Source organism: Stenella coeruleoalba (assembly GCF_951394435.1).
Source record: "Stenella coeruleoalba genome assembly, chromosome: 17".
Classification (NCBI taxonomy): domain Eukaryota; kingdom Metazoa; phylum Chordata; class Mammalia; order Artiodactyla; family Delphinidae; genus Stenella; species Stenella coeruleoalba.
Genome location: NC_137163.1, coordinates 68,271,592 through 68,294,196, shown reverse-complemented (window position 1 = coordinate 68,294,196; position 22,605 = coordinate 68,271,592). Strand labels below are relative to the sequence as shown.

Below are 22,605 nucleotides of genomic sequence, written 5' to 3'. Positions count from 1 at the left end.
TGAATTTGAGTCTTGAATCTGCTGGACATTTCCATTAGCATGTCTGACTAGCTGTAACTTAACACAGCTAAAGCAAACCTTTCCACACCAGCCAGCTTCTTTTGACTTATTTTTGTCCAGAATTCTGTTCACGTTTAGTTTCCAGGACTTAAAACCTGGCTCCTTTCTTGCCACACATTGAATTAGTCAGTAAGTTTTATGGGTTTTTGAAAGATGTATTTAAAAAAAAATTAATTTCAATGAGGAAAGGATAGATAGTCTTTTCAAAAAATGGTGCTGAAATAATTTCCATATGCAAACAAAATTGAACCTTGATGACCTTGCCTTACACCGTTTGCAAAAACTAACTTGAAATGGATCATAGGTATAAGATGTAAGAAATAATGCATGTAAGAGAGAAACTTATAAAAATTCTAAAAGAAAACATAGAAGAAAATATTTGTGATCTCAGGTTAGGCAAAAACTTACATAGGATACAAAAAGCACAAACAATTGATTAAAAATTGATGAAAAATGGATAAATTGAACTTCATAAAATTTAAGAACTTTTGCTCTTAAGAAGACATCACCACACATGTTTATAGCAGCTTTATTTATAATTGCCAAAATCTGGAAGCAGCCAAGCTAGCCTTCAGTGGGGTAAAGGAATGGATAAATCGTGGTACATCCAGACAGTGGAATACTATTCAGCACTACAAAGAAATGAACTAGCAAGCCATGAAAAGACAATGAGAAACCTTAGTAGTACGTGTAAGTGAAATAAGCCAATCTGAATAGGCTATATGCTGTATGGTTACAACCATATGACATTCTGGAAAAGGCAAAACTATGGAGACATTAAAAAGGTCAGTGATTGCCAGAGATTAGAGGGGAGGGAGGAGTGAATAGGTGGAACACAGAGTACTTTCAGGGCAGTGAAACAACTCTATATGATATAGTAAAGGTGGATACGTAGCGTACGTGTGTCCAGACCCATAGAATGTTCAACACCAAGAGTGAACCCTGATTTAAACTGTGGACTTAAGGTGATAATGATGTGACAATGTAGGTTCATCAGTTGTAACATGTGCCATTCTGATGGAAGATATTGATAATGGGGGAGACTATGCATGAGTCAGGGCAGCGGATATATGGGAAACCTGTACCATATGCTCAGTTTTGATGTGAAGCTAAACCTGCTCTAAAAAATAAAGTACTAAAAAAAGACATTATTAAGAAAATTTTAAAACAAACCACAGACTTGGAGAAAATATTTACAAAACATGTTTGATGAAGGACTTGTATCCAGTGTACATAAAATTTTTTTTTACATCTCAATAAGAAAACAGTTTTAAAAATGGGCAGAAGATTTGAAGACTTTGTGCCAATGGTTATATATATGGATATATGAATAACAACATGAAAAGATGCTAAACATCATAGTCATTAGAGAAATGCAAATTAAAACCACAATGAGATACTTCTATATACCCGATAGAATGGCTATAAAAAGACTGAATATACCAAGCATTAGTGAGGATGTATAGAAATTACAATCCTCATACGCTGCTGGTTGGAATGAGAGGAACAGTTTGGCAGTTTCTCACAGCGTTAAACAGAGTTACAGATAACTCAGCAATTCCATTCCTAGGTATCTATCAAAGAGAATTGAAAACACACAGAAGCCTCTGCATAGATGTTCATAGCAGTATTATTATTTAAAAAAAATTTATTTATTTTTGGCTGCGTTGGGTCTTGGTTGTTGTGCGTGGGCTTTCTCTAGTTTCAGTGAGCGGAGCCTACTCTTTGTTGCCGTGCATGGGCTTCTCATTGCGGTGGCTTCTCTTGTTGTGGAGCACGGGCTTTAGGCGCGCAGGCTTCACTAGTTGTGTCACGTGGGCTCAGTAGTTGTGGCTCGCAGGCTCTAGAGTGCAGGCTCAGTAGTTGTGGCGCACAGGCTTAGTTGCTCTGTGGCATGTGGGATCTTCCCACACCAGGGCTCGAATCCGTGTCCCCTGCATTGGCAGGTGGATTCTTAACCACTGCGCCACCAGGGAAGCCCCAATAGCAGCATTATTCTTAAGTAAGCCCCAAAATAGAAGCAACTCAAATGTCTAGCAATGTGTGAATAATAAACAAAATATGATATTTCCATATAATTGAATACTATTTAGCAATAAAAAACAACTACTTACTGATAGATGCAATACAGGGATGAATCTTGGAAACATTACATTAAGTTAAAGAAGCCAACATAAAAGACTACATCTTATATGATCCATTTATATTAAATTTCCAGATTAGGCAAAATTATAGAGACAGAAAACATCTTACAGTGCCTGAGCCAGGGGTGGGAGTGAAGCTGGACTACAAAGGAGCATGAGAGAACTTTTTTGGGTGATGGAAGTATGCTTGTGGTAATAATTGTACAACTGTATGAATTTACTAAAACTTATGGAACCTTTCACTAAAATGGGTGAATTTTATGGCATATAAGTTGTTCCTCAAAAAATCAACAACTTGGGGCTTCCCTGGTGGCGCAGTGGTTGAGAGTCCGCCTGCCGATGCAGGGGACACGAGTTCGTGCCCCGGTCTGGGAAGATCCCACATGCCACAGAGCGGCTGGGCCCGTGAGCCATGGCCGCTGAGCCTGCGCGTCCGGAGCCTGTGCTCCGCAATGGGAGAGGCCACAACAGTGAGAGGCCCACGTACCACAAAAAAAAAAATAAATAAACAACTTACGATTTTAAAAATCCAAGACTTACTGAAAAGAAATAATTCATGAGTTCTTACTAATAATAAGCTGAAAATAAATATGGACAAAGGAAGGGCTCTTTAGAATAGAATGATTAGTGCCAACTTGTAAATATATATGGAGGGAGTGGTGGAATTGGAAAGTCAGCATTTTGCAGGCATCTAGAATCAAAGATTCGATCAATAAAGAATCACCAATTGATGCTAAATCTTGGAAATTTTCATCAGGAGCAGGATATTTGCATGGCCTAAAAATATCTTTTTATAGACCACTTATTAGTTACAAGGAAACAGTAATGCAGAAATCAATCTTGACCACCATGTGATAAAAAATAACATCACTAGTAAAGAGCAGGTGGACATGTGTCTCTAATTGTTGACACCTTTAGGACACATCACCACCTATGTAATATTTCTTCTGATAATGCATAACCTGAATTTACGCGTGAAGAAACATCAGGCAGACTGCAAATAGGACTGTTCTATTAAAAAGAGTGGGTGGTCGGTGGGCGGTATCAAAAAATATTAGTGTCATAAAAGACAAAGTAAGGGTGTAGAAATGTTCCAAATTAAAGAAGGCTAAAGAGACGTAACAATGAAATGCTGTACCCAATCTAGACTGGATCCTGAACTGGAGAGAGAGAAAAATATGCTGTAGAGGACACTATTAGGTCAGGTGACAACACTGGAACATGGACAGTAGATTAAAAAATCAATGTTACTGAAGTTGAGAAATACATTGAGTTTATGTCAGAGAATAATCTTTTTTTAAAATTTTTAATTTTTTTAAACTTATTTATTTTTGGCTGCATTGGGTCTTTGTTGCTGTGCGCGGGCTTTCTCTAGTTGCAGCGAGCAGGGGCTACTCTTCGTTGCAGCGTGCAGGCTTCTCGTTGTGGTGGCTTCTCTTGTTGCGGAGTACGGGACTCTAGGCACACGGGCTTCAGTAGTTGTGGCACGTGGGCTCAGTAGTTGTGGCTCGCAGGCCCTAGAGGGCAGGCTCAGTAGTTGTAGTTCACGGGCTTAGTTGCTCTGCAGCATGTGGAATGACTTCCCGCACCAGGGCTCGAACCCGTGTCCCCTGCATTGGCTGTCGGATCCTTAACCACTGCACCACCAGGGAAGCCCGAGAATAATTCTTTTTTTTTTTTTTTTTTTTTTTGCTGTATGCGGGCCTCTCCTGTTGCGGAGCGCAGGCTCCGGATGCGCAGGCTCAGCGGCCATGGCTTACGGGCCCAGCCACTCTGCGGCATTTGGGATCTTACCGGACCAGGGCACGAACCGTGTCCCCTGCATTGGCAGGCGGACTCTCAACCACTGTGCCACCAGGGAAGCCCCTGAGAATAATTCTTAATACACACTGAAACGTTTAGGGGTAAAGGACTAGGATATATGTAATTCACCCTCTGAATGACCTTAGAAAAAATTGTGTAAAGAGAACAAACTTGTGTGTACAAAGGTAAAGCAAGTGTTGCAAAATCTTAGCAATAGGGAATGGATAAGGAGTATGCAGGTGTTCTTTATACTATTCATATTGTAACATTTTTGTAAGTTCAAAATTACCTCCAAATAGCAAAAGAAACTTTAAAAAAAAGTGCTTTGACTTCAGGGATTTTTTTGTGTATATGTGTGGATGGTGGTGATGGTTCATTTTCTTTTTTTTTTTTTGCGGTACGCGGGCCTCTCACTGTTGTGGCCTCTTTTGCTGCGGAGCACAGGCTCTGGACGCACAGGCTCCGCGGCCATGGCCCACGGGCACAGCCGCTGCGCGGCATGTGGGATCTTCCCAGACCGGGGCACGAACCCGTGTCCCCTGCATCGGCAGGCGAACTCTCAACCACTGCGCCACCAGGGAAGCCCGGTTCATTTTCTTTTTTATTTCTTTTCTGATATTTTAAAGTAGGTTGTAGGTTTTGGGGGGAGTTGGGATTGAAAGCAGGTAGGCAAATTTCATTCAAGCTTGTTTGAAGTTCTCAATTTGATAACTGAGATTGAATACTAAATGTAGACTAAGCCTGTGTGTTAATAATTAGCCTAAAGATATTCTGATACAGCTATGTTCACTGAAGGGTTTTAAAAAATTTATTAAAAAATTTTTTTTTTAGTATCTGCAACATGACTGATAATTTGGATGAATTTATTGAAGAGCGAAAAGCCAAATTGGCCAGAGACAAAACAGAATTGGAAAGTGATCCACCTTACATGGAAATGAAGGTAATTCAATTTTTTAATGAGTCAGTATCTTAAACATTTTTGAAATCTACAAAAGTACATTTATTAGAATAGTTTTTTTGTGTGTATTTTTCAGAATATACATTTGTTAAAAAGTTTCTGAAAGCAGTTTCTGAAAAAGCTTTCCTACATTTGATAGTTATTGAGACTGTGCTGGGCTCTGAGAATATAGCACTAATCTAGACAGATGTGGCACTTTCTGTCATGGGCTCAGTGTATGTAATAAGGTATAGAATGTAGATTAATCTGTGCCATATGGTCCATCCTAATTAGAGTAACCGTATATTTTGGCTTGCGCAAGACAGCTCTGCTTTGCTTGTTGTCCCAGTGTGTCGTCTGGTTTAAGCATTTGTCCTGGACAAAGTTATCCTGATTGAAATGATAAAAAATATGGACACCCTAATTATATAGGAATTTTACCCATATAGCTAATATTTGTCATGGGCTAACTATGGATGAGGCATAGTCTTTAGAGGTTACATTGATACTTTGCATGAATCTATGAGATAAGTAGTTATTATTGTCATTTTCCAAATGAGTAAACTGAGGCATGGTGACGTTAAGTAATGTGACTTAGGTGACAGAGTTAGTAGAACTAGGCTTTGATCCCTGGCAGCCTGAATCCAGTGCTTGTTCTCTTCACCGTCGCACAAGTTTGCTTTCCTTCTGTAATATCTGCCTTTTACAAGGAGCTGTGCCAAGGACTTCACATGTATTACATCATTTAATCATAAAATCCCAGTGAAGTAGGCTGAATTTTTGTTGTTTTACAGATCCAGTAAGTGAGGCTTAAAAGGGTTAAGTAATTTGTCCAGGTACACACAGTAGTGGATTCAAGATTGGAACCTTTATGTGTCCAGCTCCACAGTTTATGCTCTTGACCACTCTCCAGTACTTAGGACTAACTGACAGTGTACAGCTTTATTATAATTTCTAATATTATAGTAGATAGGTAATAATCTTTAAGTCTTAGGTCAAGTATCACCCTCTCAATCAGGCCTTGTACTCCCTCCCTCATCATTTCTGGGACTCCTCACACTGTTCTGTTTCTTTCTATTGCTCCTCTGTATCACTCACTACATATAACATAATCTAATTACATATTATGTTTATTGTTTGTCGCCACAGTAGTTTATAAGCTCTGTGATGGCAGAGATTCTTTTGTATTTTTTTCACTCATATGTTTTTGATGCCCAGGACAGTGCCTGTTTCAGAAACTCAGTGAGTGTTTGTTGATAAGTCAGTGAGCTAAATAATAGAACATTGCAATATTAAATACCTTTGGTTAACTCCTCAAACCTTACATTTAAATCTCTTCTATGGTGTACCATGTAATTTCATCAAGTTGTTTAATAAAAGTACTGAGATGAATTGTAAATTTTGTGGGTTTTTTCCCCCTCTGATTTTGTAAATATTATGTCTCTTTCAGGGAACATCATCAGAGAAGCTTTCTGAAAACAGTAAAATATTAATCTCCATGGCTAAGGAAAACATACCACCAAACAGTCAACAGACCAAGGGTTCCTTAGGTATGTCATTAGGTGTGCTAAACTGATTTTAAGATATTCTTATCCGGCTGTCATGAAAGAGCTTTGTCTTGTCAGAAAAAAAGGTAAATTTGGAATCCTAGTAAATAACTCTATTTTCTGGAATCTTACATGTGACAGTATGGTCTACATATGAAATATAACGTATACTGAGAACCTTCTTCCCATTTTAACTGCTATTGTCTTGGTTATGATTTATAGAAATCATAGCAATAAGTATGTATCAAAATTGAAAATTTTGAATGGAATGTGTGTGTGAGAGAGAAAGTGTATTGTGGAATAAACGTGGTGGACTTGTTTTTATTTAAAAATCAAAGACATATGCTTAAGGGATACAAAATACTATTGATAACTATATTAGAATTGTAAATAAGTTAATATTTAGCTATATTGAGTCTTTGGTTATGGTTTGGCATGAAAATATTTGGGAAACTTTACCTCATTTTGGCTTGTTGGTAGGTGTACATTTTTTTTTTAAAGAAAACGTATGAATATTTTAAAAGCGTATCTTGTGAATTACTGATGACGACTGAAACTTTCACATAATGGAAGTCAAATATGATGAGTTGCATTTGGTTAAAGCATTGTTCTCATGTGGATGATTTTTCATGGCCATGGGTTTACTCCTAAATTGTTAGCTGCTTTGCATTTGTATTCCACTGGGAATACAAGGGGATGTTGGCCAAGAAACTGAGCAGATAGTGGGCTCTCTGTCTCTACTAGAAAAACAGCTCAAAGTGAATGCCATACTTTTAGTATCTCATATATAGATAATGCTTTCTATTCTGAGTCTGTTACAAATTATTGGCCAATATACAGGTTTAGTGAATTTAAGCATTATATTTTGGTTAAGTGCCTTAATCTCTAAGGCACTCAGTTTCTTTATCTGTAACATAAAGAAGTTGGATTATCTTCTAGCCCTAAATTTTTATGGATTGAAAAATTTAATTATTCCAACAGGTAATGTCTGTTGATAGTACGTTCTCTCAAGCACTAAGGTCAGACAGAATGACTGAAATTCTGGAGTTACAGGTTGCTTTGGACTGCGGCTCTCATGCCTTTGCAACCCGGCACAAGTTATTTAAACTCTTTGTTTCCTCATCTTAAGAATTGCATCTATCTTAAAAGGTTATTGTGGCAATAATTGAATACATATGAAAAGATGACTGGCACATAATTGGTGGATAATAAATTTTAATTTCCTGACTTCTTTCACATTTTTTTAAACTAGGTTTTTGATTTTTAAGAATTATATTAAAAATTATTCTTTGACTATTACATTCACAAATGATGGAGAGTTTAAAGTCCAACTTACAGTCAGTGACTTCTCCCTCTTCCTTAATTGGTATCCCTTAGGGCTCTATCCTAGGCCTCCTTTTCATTTCATATACTTCCTGAATGACTCATTCACTCACAGGGCTTTATTTCATCAGTGCGTTCACTATTCCTAAATCTCTATCCCTAGTTCCCATTGCTTTTATGAACTCCAGACCCATATATCTAATATTTTAATATCTGTCCTTGGATGTTGTGAGCTTAGAATCAACATGTGCAAAATGAACTTTACTCCTCTCAAACTTTTACTGAGCTGGCTGCGTGGTCATCCTCGACTCCTCTCTTCCTTTTTGTGTCCCATAGCAAATAATTATGTAGTTCAGCTGATTCTAACACCTGAACCTCAAATAAGTTTACTGTTCTCTAATTCCACAGAGGTTATTTTATGTAGGCCTCCACTGTCTTTCACTGGCATTTTTTTCTAGTGTTCTTTTTGTTTTACAGTCTAGCCTCCTGTACTAAATCTCTGCACTGCCTGTTGATATCCTTCCAAAAACCAAATCTGATCATGTTAGTCCCTGCTTCAAACCCTTCAATGGCTTCTTGTTTCCTGTATGATAATTTTACTCTTTTATTACTTTTACCAGATTATGGTGGCTGTTCCTGCCTTGTGCTCCTGTGACATTGGCTCTCCCCTTGAAGGAAAGTTTTGAACTTGTTCAGCTCTCTGTTTTACCGCAATGGCACACCAGTTTTCCTGCCATTGTCTATTCATTGCTTAACACAGTGTCTGGCATTTTGGTGCTTAGAGAAGATATTTTGAATGAATGAATGAAGGTCCCCATTGCAAAAATAAACAGTTCTGTTAGGTGTGTAGAATTTAATTTTTATGGATTGTTTCTTTTATTGCCAACTGAAGTAATAATTATTTTTGATGCACATTGAATCTTACTAAAGAATAATATATAATTTGTCTAACTTTGTATCTTATTAGCCTTCAGTTACTGATTTCTTGTGTGAATAATTGTGGCCTTCAGATTAGGCCAAATACTTAATTTTTGACATTAGGAAAAATGTAAAATAATTGGGCAACAGAGAGTTTTCCTTAAGTGGTCTCACCTAGGAATTATAAAACAAGCTGGTCTAAAAAACAAACTGGTCTAAAATTATATATTGAATTAAAGCTCTGTGATACCGTACTTTGAGTAATTAAGCATAGTAGCTATCAGTAATATATAAACTGGCAATGTTTGTTTTAGCCAATGAAGACAGTCTATTAATAGTTCATTGTACAGCTGTCCCGTCAGTGGTACAGCTGTCATGTACCACTACATTTTTATGGTTTTGTAAATTCATTTCTGTTAGATGATGATATTCATGGATAATGCTTATCCACTGCGGCTCCTTCTTCCAACATTTATATAACACCTCTCATAAAAGGATTTGAGGAGCATTACAATGACTTCTGACACCAACTACCCAGATTTAGACCAGACTTCACAGATTAAGACTTCTACAAGTCTTAATCTCCAAGACTTCTCTTACTTCAGATACCAGCTGCAAGTTTGGGGTCCACAGGCCACCCTCACTCCTTATTTATTTATTTAATTTTTTGGCTGGATTAGGTCTTAGTTGCCACACGCAGGATCTTCCTTGTGGCACATGGGATCTTTTGTTGCGGTGTGTGGGCTTCTCTCTAGTTGTGGCGTGCTGGCTTCAGAGCGCGCAGGCTCAGTAGTTGTGGTGTGTGGGCTCTAGTTGTGGCGCATGATCTCTGTAGTTGTGGTGTGTGGGCTCCAGAGTGTGTGAGCTCAGTAGGTTGCAGCGCGCGGGCTTAGTTGCCCTGCAGCCTGTGGGATCTTAGTTCCCTGTCCAGGGATCAAACTCGCATCCCCTGCATTGGAAGGCAGATTCTTAACCACTGGACCACCAGGGAAGTCCCCATCCTCACTTCTGACCAGCTGTTTCCACCACCTCCTCAAGTTTGATAACTCACTAGAATGACTCTCAGAGCTCAGGAAAGTGCTATACTTATTATTACAGTTTTATTATAGCAAAAGGATACAAATCAGCCAGCCAAAGGGGGAGATACATAGGGCCTGGTCTGGCAGCGTCCAAATATGAAGCTTCTATCAGCCTCAGGGATCTGTCACCCTCCTAGCACATCAGTATGTGACAGTATAGAGTATTGCCAACCACGATGTTCACCTGAGCTTTGGTGTCCAGAATTTTTACTGGAGTTTCATTGTGTGGGCATATGAATGATTGAATCATTGTCCATATGTCTCAGTCTCCAGACCTTCTACTTTCCTGAGGTCAGGCTGATGTCACATGGGTCAGAGGTCCAACCCTCCAATTACATGTTTGATCTTTTTGGTGTGACCAGTCCCCATTTGTGTCATCTCTTTGGCATAAACTATCTAGGGGCTTGTGAGTCACCTTATTAGTATCAACTAAGAGGTATGTTCTGGGGACCTATCATGAGTAACAAAGACACTCTCATCACTCAGAAAGTTCCAGGAATTTAGAAGTTACCTCCCAGAAACCAGAGACAGAGGCTAGCCAGATTCTTTATTATATACAGCATGTACGTGGTTTAGTCCGTATAAGCTGATGAAATGGTGTCCTTGATAAGGAGTTTGTTAGAATAACTGAGATTTAATGAAATTATGAAAGAATCAGCTGAAAATGATCTGTAAAAGCAAATGATATCTTCCATCTCTCTAAATCATTTCTAGGCATAATATTTGTGGTTCTTTTATTTAAAAAATTCTTAGACGTTTCTTACTTAGCTCATTTTCATGTTTAATAACAATTATTGAAGAGAAATGCTTACATTCATCTTTTAAGTTTAGTTCAATCATACCTCAGTTAAAGATCATCTCCTAATCCTTTCTCTTCTTTAGAGAAGTTGAACATTTTCCCTTAGACTGGTTGAGCATTATTCCTTTGATTTTGATGTGTTATATCCTGGAAGACATTTTTAATAAATGAAATAATGCAGTTAATACTTCCAACATTTTTTCATACATAAATATATTTTGACCCAACATTCATAGATTTTCTGCAGTGCTTTTGAAATGTAGTTCCTGGCTCAGTGACAAGGATGAGAGCATTACTGTATTTGGGGTTTTTCCCCCTGTATTTTCCATTAAAGAAATAAAAGAGGGGCTTCCCTGGTGGTGCAGTGGTTGAGAGTCTGCCTGCCGATGCAGGGGACACGGGTTCGAGCCCTGGTCTGGGAAGATCCCACATGCCGTGGAGCGGCTGGGCCCGTGAGCCACAACTACCGAACCTGCGCGTCTGGAGCTTGTGCTCCACAGCAGGAGAGGCCGCGATAGTGAGAGGCCCGTGCACAGCGATGAAGAGCGGCCCCCGCTCGCCGCAACTACAGAAAGCCCTCGCACAGAAACGAAGACCCAACACAGCCAAAAATAAATAAATAAATAACATTAAAAAAAAAAAAAAAAAAAAAAAGAAATAAAAGAAAACATGAACATGGTAAAAAATTACAAAGAACAGAGAAGTATATAGCCTGAGAATTGGTGATCCTCCCAACCTTGTCCTCTATTCTCTCTTGTTAAGCAGTTTCTTGTGTACAGTTTTATGACTATACTGTGCACACATGTATATAGCCCTCTCTTCTCTTTCTGTATATGGTAGCATAGGTCGTGTTGTGCGTTTGAAGATACCACTTTTGTGACGTATAGTATAGGGATGTGACCATGACCTCTTGAGACTAAAAAGCAACTTAATGCATCTGTTGAGAGACCTGGAGCAGCTACTGTCTGCTGCTAAGGTTTCCACTACAGGCTGGCTGTTGGCTACTGTCTGGAACTTAGCTTGTAAATCGTTTCCTACACCTATAGAAAGAGTGGCTCATTGTGCCTAAACTGTTTGTACAAACCACATGGTTTATGCAGAATACCTGCTTTCTGTCTGCAGAGTCTGGAATTTTGGTCCGTACTAGGAAGAGGGTGCCTAGGTGACCAGCTCCCATTAAAAACCTTGGGCACTGAGTAATGAGCTTCCCTGGTAAACAACACTTCACGTGTGTTGTCACAACTTGTTGCTGCAGGAATTAAGCGTGTCCTGTGTGATTCCACTGGGGAAGAACTCTTGGAAGTTTGCACCTAGTTTCCTCTGGACTTTGCCCCATGTACCTTTTCCCTTTGTTAATTTTGCTCTATAATCTTTCATGGTAATAAGCCATAATTGTGAGTATAATGACTTCTGTGTCCTGTGAGTCCTATCAAATCACCAAGCCTGGGGATGGCTTTGAAGACTACCAACACAATCCTTTTCAGTCTTTTTTTTTTTTTTTCTGGTTCCTTTTTAGCTCCCTCACCTCTAAACTTTGGACTACAGAATCCATCTTTAACGTTTGTATTCCCTAGGTATTTTTTAATCCATCCACCGTTTCTAGGCAATATCTCTCACTGATATCAAAATGCCATTGATCAGCCCTCCAGCCTCCAGAATGCACTAGATTTATTTTAGCTTTCATGCTCTGAAGTCATGTTTTGTAAATCTGCAAGCAAAAAATGACAAATTAGCTAAGTAAGAAAGAAGATTTTATTCTTGTTACTAGAAATTATTTGGTATGATTTTTAAAAATTCATTTTAAATACAATTATGCTCATGGAGACTTGGAAAAGAAAGAATTATAAGGAAGGAAAATTACATTGTTGTAATTTTAAAAAAATACCAGAAAAAGATTAAAAAAATAGTATCAGAAAAGAAGCAACAGCAGAATTTCCCATTGCAGAGTCACTCTAGAGTTGAGACTAAGCTAAAAAATTAGTTAATATAAAGATTTTGGAAAATAGACAAAAGGAAATTGTTGTTTTTACTGATTTTTAGTTGTACTTTTAATTGTCATTCCTTGTAGCATATCTAGTCTTAGGTTTCTCTTATTACAAACTAAATCCCAGACATTCTACCTCTTTGCTTCAGTTTGTACAAGTCAAATGGATCCTTTGTAATAATGTCTTTATAGCTGAAGTTTGAGTACAATGTTCTCCTCAAAGTAGCTGCATCTGTTAAGTCACCTGCTTAGGGAAAGGCTTATTATTATTTCCTATATTTTGTCCTTTGATTATTTTTACTTAATACTTTATCATGGTAATATAATAATGAAAAGAAGAAACTGTTTCATGGTAATTTGTAAACTATTTATTATGAGTGCTATGTTAGAAGGTAAATTAATTTTAAAAAGATTATACACTGTAGTTTTAAATATTTAACCCACAGCCACTATGGAAACCAAATACTTCTAATCGCTGTAGTTCTGAAACATAATGTTAACTTAGAGTCACTGATGTTGTTCTTGGTGAAGTGGCATCACTTCAAATGACCCTAAGATGACACTAATGCTTTACTTGCCACTAGAACCATGAGAAGACAACTGCTCTGAAAAGGTAAGTCTCACCATATTTCTCAGCTCATTAAGTCAGTTAGGATGTCGTTGAACAGAACATTTAAATTGTTCCATATAGTTCATAATTTTATTTCTATGACCTACGTCTAATACCATAAAATATTGATACCAAATGACAAAAATAAGAATTAAAAAGTTAGTATTTTCTGTTGCCTAAACCTTCAATTAATAAAATTATAAATAATTCCGAAGGCATTATGTATTCTTACTGTGTTTTAAGACAATTATTACAAATACTATTTGAATCAATAGTAAAAAGCAAATACTCATGATAAATAAAATTGAACGTATGAATGTTCGTATGAACGATAATTATAGGTGAAAATGAACCAGATTTTTCTTTCTTTTCTTCTGCATAAATCCACCAAGCAGAGCTGAAAATCAGCAGTAAAAGCCACCTTAAATACATGACTTAAAAAGCTGTAAATTACTTGTTCCGCCGAGTAGGAAAGCTGAGCATGTTGCAGGGTGCGTCACCCTTGTAGCACTGTTTTCTTTTCCCCTTTGACACAATAGAGCATCCACTGTGATCCTGTATAACGAGAGATGCGTAACTCTGGTTACTAGTTATTACACTTACTTTTTCTATACAATCAGACCACTAGAAGCAGAAATGAAATACTAAGAATAGTGTTCTTTCTCTATTCTTCCTCTTACTCACGCATGCATTCATATATTCTTTTACACGTTTATTCAGTGAACATTTTTTGAGTACAAGTTGTGTGCCAGGAATTATAAAATTGAATAAACATGGACCTTGCCTTCATTGATTTTATAGTTTAATTTCATATATGATACTCCATTCTGAATGTGAGAATCAAACCATTTTTCTCTTTAGGCTTGAATTCTGTATCTTTAAAAATAAGGTTTTTAAATTTCCTTTGTGAGGAAAGAATGCCTTTCTAGGATGATTTAAAGTTCCAACCATATGGAATGCTTTAGATTCTTTTGGAAGAGAGTTGGGAGCATGAGTGAGAGGTGTCTCTAAGGAATCCTCTGTTATACCCTCTGTCATCAGGAGTTAAGCAGGCCAAAAGTGTTTATGAAGAGAATTCAGGTGTTTATGGTAGAAAGGGGAATTTAGTATTGTATAGAATAGACATCCATTTATATTTATACTACTTTGGCATTTTTGCCCCTGAAATATTTTAGTGATATAATAAAGAAGTGATATGACACAGTCATGATAAGTTTCCATCATTTAGCTGCATTGTGAGGAATAAGGCACAAAAAATGGTAATATCCTTATTGGTTTGTTACCTACAGTCAGTTGTTTCATCTATATTTCTTGTAGCTGACTCTTTAAGGAAACTTTTTATTTTGTTCAGAAATAATATTTTATACTATAGTATTGCATAGTGGGACTAAAAAAAGCGAGAGGGGCTTCACAAATCGAAATACTCATCTGATACCTGTGCTTCTTGATATAACATTTTACTATTAAAAATAATTAAAAGTATGTAATTTGATTTTAACAGTTTTATTGAAATATAATTTATATAACATAAACTTTACCCATTTAAATTGTACAATTCAGTTGTTTTCAGTGTATTTACAAGTTGTGCAGCCATCACTGTTGTCATCACCCCAAAATATAATTTGATTTTTAAACTCTTGAATAAGGAAACCCTACTCAAAATGGAAGTTTTTCTTAAAAAACTAAGATTCTTTTACAGAGTTTCTGTTGGGATTATGAAAAAACTCTGGAAATGGTTAATGGTGGTAGTTGCACAGTTTGAATGTACTTAATGCCAGTGAATTGTATGCTTGAAAATGGTTAAAATGGTAAATCTTATATCATGTATGTTTTATCACAATAAAAGTTAATATCCATTTATATGAAATCAGAATTGGTGGCTTAACTTTAAAAGTTTTTGGAAATTTCAGCCTAAGCCATGCAAGGCTCTAACAGTTTTTTTCAAACATGTTGTATTCAGTACCCTGTGATAAACCATAGTGGAAAGGAATATGAAAAAGTATATATATGTATAACCGAATCACTTTGCTGTACAGCAGAAATTAACACAACATTGTAAATCAAGTATACTTCAGTAAAATTTTAAAAATTATAACACGGATATCCTTATAAGTTAAAAAATCACATTATTAATTTTCACAGACTGAAAAACAGACATTAAGGTTGTAGGTATTTTAAAAGAAATTTCAGTAGAATTAAATGAAGAAGTAAAGGTAATTGGCTTTTCTCTAATTTTGTTTGCAAGATGGCAAACAATGCAGAACCATTTATCTAAAGGGGAAGAAGTAAATATAACACACGCACACTGTAATAGAAAGATATCTTTTTACAGATATATAAAAGTCTCTGGAAGGAAACACAGACACAGCAATGTTGGTTGTTTTGGGCAGGAGAACTGGGTGGCAGGGGTTCATGGGAGGGAGGGATATTTTCCATTATGTGAATGTATTACCTATTGAAACATTTCAAATGAAAAATTTATTATCCTGATCCAACTCTCAGAATCAACATGACCGTGTTTCTTCCTACTGTGCTTTGTTACAGGAGATTGTATTAAAATTGAGATTGGGTTGAAAATGAGCTACATTGCTTAAGAAGTTGTTTTCTTTCTAGGAATTGATTATGGATTAAGTTTACCACTTGGGGAAGACTATGAACGGAAGAAACATAAACTGAAAGAAGAATTGCGGCAAGATTACAGACGCTATCTTACTCAGGTAATGAGTTCTACTAACTAGTTTTATGCTTCAGAATTTACCTCCTAAATTTGTTTTCCTAAGGTTTTAGTCATATGCATTAATTTTTAGGTTTTTAATGGTATCTAGCAATGGGTATTGTAGCAAAAGTTAAGTGATACATATACACATACACATTGATAGAGAAAAAACGGTGCTGAGAACTGGTGCCATGGAATAACAGACTCTTGACCTTTTAAGTAGGGCAGTGGGTTCCAGTTGTACATGAGATTGTAAATTCTTTTTGTTCATGTTTTGTGTCAAGTTGTCATGGTCTTGTGCCTTGTGCCTCATTATCCTCTCCCCTTCTCTACTGCTACTTATTGGGTGGAGTTTTCCTCTGATAGCTACTATTTTCACTTGTGGGTTTTACATTACTTTATAGATACAAGATTTTAAAAAAGAATGGCAGTGGGAGGTATAAGAAGAAATTGCCTTTATGAAGCACAAATCTTTAAATTCAAAGGGATGTGAAGGAGTTTTTGGTGTTGGATTGTTAAGAATATGGTTGTGGTAGAGGAACAGTCGTTTCTTAATATGACAGAGACAGTTTTTGGTTGACATCTGAGAAGGCGGGAGTGGAGAGGAAAGCAAGGGAAAAAGAAAATTCCATAGGACATGGGGAGGTGGCTGCAGTAGCTTCCTTGATCCCTGGAATATGTACAGTTTACAAGTCCCATTCTTTCTGGATTTCTTGTGGCTTCCAGACTTTTGGTTTGCATGGATATTTAAATTAAAAAGTAATCAAATCTTAAAATTTTGCCAAGAAGAGCCACTAAAACAAATAACTACCATCTTCTTTCTAGTTTTTAGAATAAAAGACACTTGACCATCTAACAACACACAAAGAACTCAGGAGAAGTTTTTAAACTGAATCAGTAAATTTATATTTCTAGCCCAGACCTCTCTCCTGAACCTCCAAGTCTTCTAGTTGGTGTCTATTTGACATTTTCACTTAGAAATCTAGTGGGTATCTTGTGTGGAACATGTCTAAAAGGGAACTGCAAATTTCCAGTTTTCCTACTCCCATTCCCTAGAAGCGTGTAATATCTGTAGCTTATTCTTTTTACTTTTTTATTTTTTGGTCATAGCACTTACCACCTTCTAACATACCATATAATTACTCTTCATTATGTTTATTATTTCTTGTCAATTTCACCTGCTGGAATGTAAGCTTCAGGAAGGCCAAGATCTTTTGTTCACTGATGAGTCCCAGATGTATTAAACAGTTTAGACATATTAGGCACTCAATATTTACTAAATTAATGAGTGAATGATTAAAATTCAGCATTTTGAAAAACTCACTGTATTGTCCTTATTGTTAATTTTTTTCATTTTATTGAAAAGTACAAACATTATCCTGGACCCATGTTGGGAGTGGGGAATTGCCTAATGAAGGAGTAAGGATGCAGTATCTCTGTATTTCCAAGATTGGAACTCTGAATGTGTTTTTTGGTACATGTATAACTCTACAAAGTGGCTAGGTTTACAGTGTACTTTGGTATATAGGGATCAAACTGACGCAGGGATCTAGTCATGTGACATATTGTTTTCTTGACAAATAAGCTTAGAATTTTGTATTACTAACTTTCAAATTAGCTTTTGTAGCACAACTTATTTGTAAATTCAGATTTAATGAAACTTTATTAATCAGTTTTATTAATTACTTTGTTCCTGTAATGTTTTGAATGTAACTCTATTGTAGTACATTATATTGTAGTTATTTGTTTCCATGTTTGTTTCTTCAACTGAATTTTAAATCTCTTAAGTATAGGGAACGTATGTTTATGGTTGTCTCCCTACTACCTATAAAAGTAACTGGAAGGTATTAGATAGTCAGTAATTGCTTGTTTTATTAATAAATAAAAGACATGAAATTAGGTTAATAAGTATTGATTGATTTAATCCTCATAACATAGTGATGTAGGTGCCATTATTCCTGTTCTACAAAGAAACGGAGGCAGAGAAGTTAAGTAGCTTATCCAGATTATACGACTACTAAGGAATAGTACCAGAAAGTTGGTGGTTGTGTATATTTTTTACAAATCCCTTGTGTTTGTTTTACAGTGTTCAAAGAGATTTTACATTTCTTTATCCTCCTTGATCCTATACCAGCTTTGGTAAGGCAGAGCAGATACCATTCTCATTTTACAGAAGAAGAAAGTCTGGGTCAGGGAGGTTAAGTGACTTGCTCAGTGTTGCACAACTGAGAAATGCTGGGGCTGGTCTTAGAGCCCAGGTCTTTGGATTCCTAGTCTGATGCTCTGTCCGCCACACTGTGTTACCTAAATGCTTAATGAGCAAGAATGGAGAGGCACATAGAGAAATAATGTTTGTAGTTTATGTCTTCTGGCATTTAAATAGATATCCACTAATATAATTATAGGGAAATTAGAAAATTCTCTTTTTTTTCTAATTACTTCTGGTATAGTCTCTATACATTTGTAGTTTCTATTTTCATCTCCATTTCATTCTGTTGGTCTGTATAATGTAATAATTTAGAATATAGAATGTAAAGACATTTATGAAACATTTTATAAAGGCAATTAGGTAATATTTTTTTTTAATATGTACATATACAGAAAAATTTTCTATCCACGAGTGAAACAGATCCATCTTCTCTGGGAGTTTCTCTTCCTATTGGTGAGAGGTTATCTGCCAAGGTAGGTCGATAGGAGTAGTAATTGTTGGTAGCAGTTTTATGAGGCATCAAAATCATGAAAGAACATACTCTTGATTTAAATGCAAACAAGATTACATCATATCCCGTACTTGATTTTTTCAAAATGTGTGGAGTCTCCAGTGCTGTTGAAACAAGGTTTTTTGAATGTTACATTTGTAGCCATGTAATATGATATATTTCTTTAATATAATGATTAACTGAATATTCAGAATTCGGTTTTTTTCAGCATTGGTTTCTAAGCTATAAAGTTCATGCTATATGACACAATTATCAGTGAGATGAGCGGATGAGAGAGTATACTGAGCTTTTATGTAGGTGACATCTGGGGCTATTTGAATGTGTGTTCCCATCACAAATACATGTACATAATCTGAACAGGGCATAGTGATTAAGCACTGTACACCTCTTGTAGAGACTCAAATTCCCAAGCTAGATCACAGTCATGACACAGTATGTAAGACAAATGGACAGTTAAGTATCAAAAGACAGCCTCGCTCTTTTAATACTTTTTTTTTTTAGATTGTTTCAATGATGTTGAAGGTATTAGGGCTTAAGAACATTTACTAATGCAACATGTTTGTATTTCAACAGAACATTTACGTTATAATATTTTACCTTTTTATGTTTAAAATATAACAAGGATATTTCCTTAAACTTGGGAAAAAAATGGTTAGCAGCAGGTCTTTCAGGAGTGGGGTGGGGGACTGGAGGCAAGAGATGTCCCTGAGAAGGAAAGTAAGACAGTAACCTGGTCAGATCTTGGAAACATGCTAATGATAGACCTCCTGGCAAACGCATTCATATACTTACTAGTGGGAGAGATTTATTTACGAATGCTTTTGGAAGAGTGCACCTGGATTGTCTAGGATTGATGTTGGTAAACAAACCTAGAATTCAGGGACTTACAGGGCATGGCTCCTAGGAAGGTATCATCTAAGCCAGGTAACTACTGGCATATAAAATGGAGGTGTTTCATAATCAAAGCCACTCCCTTAGTATTAGAGACCTCATGTGCTAATCTGGACTTAAGCATGTAGTAAATCTTATTTTAATGTGGCAAGAATGGACGTGGGGAATTGCATTGGTGGTCTCGGACCTCTTCCTGCTTCTCCTGTGCCTTACAGCTACTTCTGTCCTTGAAAATATTAGTAAAGCTTGATTCTGGGTAAGATCTCTGATTTGTATGAGTCTGATTTGACATTAGGTACTTTTTCCTGATGTTGAAGTTAACGTTGCCTTTTGGTTTTCTATTTGAAGGAAAGGTTGAAACTTGAACGCAACAAAGAATACAATCAATTTCTCAGGGATAAGGAAGAATCCACGGAAAAGTTCAGACAGGTAGGAAAGAGTACTGAGGTAGGTTTTGCTTTTAAAGTAAAGCTTTAACACCACAGGTTGAATATTTGTCCTTACTTGAAAATATTTTTATATTATTAGACATTTCACTTAGTTTTCATATAAATATTTAAAAAGTTAAGCCAAATTGAACCAAACACAGGACATTTAAATTTTGAATTTTGTAAATGGTTTTATCTCATATTGAAGAACTTACCCCACTTTTTTTTTTTTTTTTTTTTGCGGTATGTGCGCCTCTCACTGTTGTGGCCTCTCCCGTTGCGGAGCACAGGCTCCGGACGCGCAGGCTCAACAGCCATGGCTCACGGGGCTAGCCGCTCCGCGGCATGTGGAATCTTCCCAGACCAGGGCACGAACGCATGTCCCCTGCATCGGCAGGTGGACTCTTAACCACTGTGCCACCAGGGAAGCCCGAACTTACCCTACTTTTTAACTTCATGGAGGAGATTTAATTTTAGAGATTGGTTTTAAGTGACATTTGTTTATTTTTAAATGATTTTTTTATATTGACAATTTCTAGCAATGTGTGTGGTGTTTTTATATATATATATATATATATATATATATATATATATTTTTTTTTTTTTTAACCCACATTTAAGGGTGGTTGATGTTACTAGGGCCAAAAAAATTTACTACCTTCTATATTCTTTGTGTTGAGAAGGAATTTAATGTGAAATATTTTGAAGCAATATTTAACTGCCAAAATATGCCTAATATCTCCCTGGCATAGTTTATCCTCTCTTTTTGTAGCCATCTATCCATATTACTGTTACCTATTTATTTGGTATTTATTAAGTTTTATTAAAGGATAACACTTCCTTGAAGGTTTTTTTCCTAAAGATAAGATGTTTCTTATGGGTGATTAAGCTTTAGAGTTGAGACAGTAAATAGATGAAGATCATTTGAGAGTTTAATTGCCTTTTAAGAAATAGCATCTCTTTAAGATCTTTTTCTTCTTTTTTTTTTTAATTGGCCAGCACAAGAATCAAAGAAGTAAAAAACCTATTAGTCAGGTTAAACCTGATTTACCTTCACAAATGCAGTCATCTTGGGAAAATTCAGAGGGTCCTAGGAAAGATGTCTTAACTCCTTCAGAGGCATACGAAGAGCTTCTAAACCAAAGACGACTAGAAGAGGACAGATACCGAAAACTAGATGATGAAATTGAATTAAGGAATAATAGAAGAGTCATTAAAAAAACTAATGAAGAAGTGGGCATTTCCAATAAAAAACATCAGAGGTTTGTCAGCAAGACTGACATTCCAGATAGAAGATTTCACAGGTTTAATGAGGATCGTGCTTTTGATAAACAGCATTATAGACCAGGCCAAGATCCTGAAGTAAGTGAAGAAATGGACGAGAGGTTTAGATATGAAAGTGATTTTGATAGAAGACTTTTGAGAGTGTATACAAATGACAGGTATTTACAACTTCATTTTTATCTTCTTTATTTGCTTAATATTATTCTTGTTACTTTTTATCATTATGTTAAGGAGACACAGTTTCATTTGATTTACATGATGCTTCAGTTTTAAGTTACACCATAATTTTATGTGCCACTGTAGGAACAAAGAAAACAACCCAAGATGGGGAGAAAGGGGCCCCATTAAAAAGCTGGGACACTGAAAGGCTACAACCTTTATATAAACTTAAATGGGAAATAGACTTTCCCACAGAAAAAGACAGCAAAAAAACTTCCACTGTCAACCTTGGCACTGAGTGGAAGGAGTAAAAAGGAACTTCCCTGAGAATTTGAGCTGTAAGCCAGTACTGATTCAGGTTTTCAGTCTGAATTCATGCTGCCAGTACTGTACAAAACAATGCTGAGGCGAGAATTCAGAGTTATCTCATATCCATAGTGCCCCTAGGTGACTGGCAGGAGAAAAATAACTTCTCCCTGCAATACGTGACTTACAGCCAGGTCCAAGGCTCTCCTGGTTTCAGATGTTAAAATATGGGGGGGAAAAAAGACACCTTAAAACCGATGAAATACAGTTTATTCCTTTAATATTTCTATGCTCTAAGTACTTTTACCAACTTTTTTTGTTTTTAAGTAACTTATTGAATGTTTATTTTAGTGATATGACACTAAGTTTTTTTGATCAGATTTTTAGATGCTTTTCAGTTCCTTTGCATGTTGTTTCTATGACACTATTTGTAATTTATTAATTGCTACAATGGGGTCTTATTAAGTCATTTGTCTTAATACTTAAAACTTGCTATATTTTAATCTAACTTTTGATTTGGAGATAAAAAATATGGTAGGATCTGATATTTTCCTTGACGAGTTAACCTGTAGGGATTAAATATAAATGTTGAGCAGTTCATGGGACCTGTTTCATTCATTAGTCCAAATAGATTATTTTTGTAGTATTTTAGAAAATTTTCTGAGACATAATGCTACATGTTCATTATTCTAATTACTAAATAATCATACAAAGCCTTTGCAGTTCTTTGTCATCTACTCTTTATTCTTTAGTTATTACGTCCTGCTCATCCAATCTTTTTAATATTCACCCTGATTTAGGTAATTTGACTGAAGGATTAGAATTTTGTAATGCCCATTATAGTTTATCTCTGATTTGAATCTAATTGTACTTCAGAAAATGTTCTGAATTCTGTAA

General features: G+C 36.2%; 1 protein-coding gene across 4 annotated transcripts in view; it reads left to right on the top strand.

The window, feature by feature from the left end:
- Positions 1-22,605, top strand: part of CSPP1 (centrosome and spindle pole associated protein 1) — a 107,586-nt gene that overhangs the window by 4,864 nt on the left and 80,117 nt on the right. For 3 of the 4 annotated variants that reach the window (XM_079902344.1, XM_079902342.1, XM_079902343.1), the window contains exons 2-7: positions 4,839-4,947; positions 6,395-6,494; positions 15,818-15,921; positions 18,522-18,602; positions 19,880-19,960; positions 20,959-21,401. In XM_079902344.1, coding sequence (XP_079758470.1) covers positions 4,849-4,947; positions 6,395-6,494; positions 15,818-15,921; positions 18,522-18,602; positions 19,880-19,960; positions 20,959-21,401 — 908 coding nt within the window. In that variant the 5' untranslated portion in view covers positions 4,839-4,848. The remainder of the gene's footprint in view (positions 1-4,838; positions 4,948-6,394; positions 6,495-15,817; positions 15,922-18,521; positions 18,603-19,879; positions 19,961-20,958; positions 21,402-22,605) is intronic. The other variant, XM_079902345.1, reaches the window with a different exon arrangement.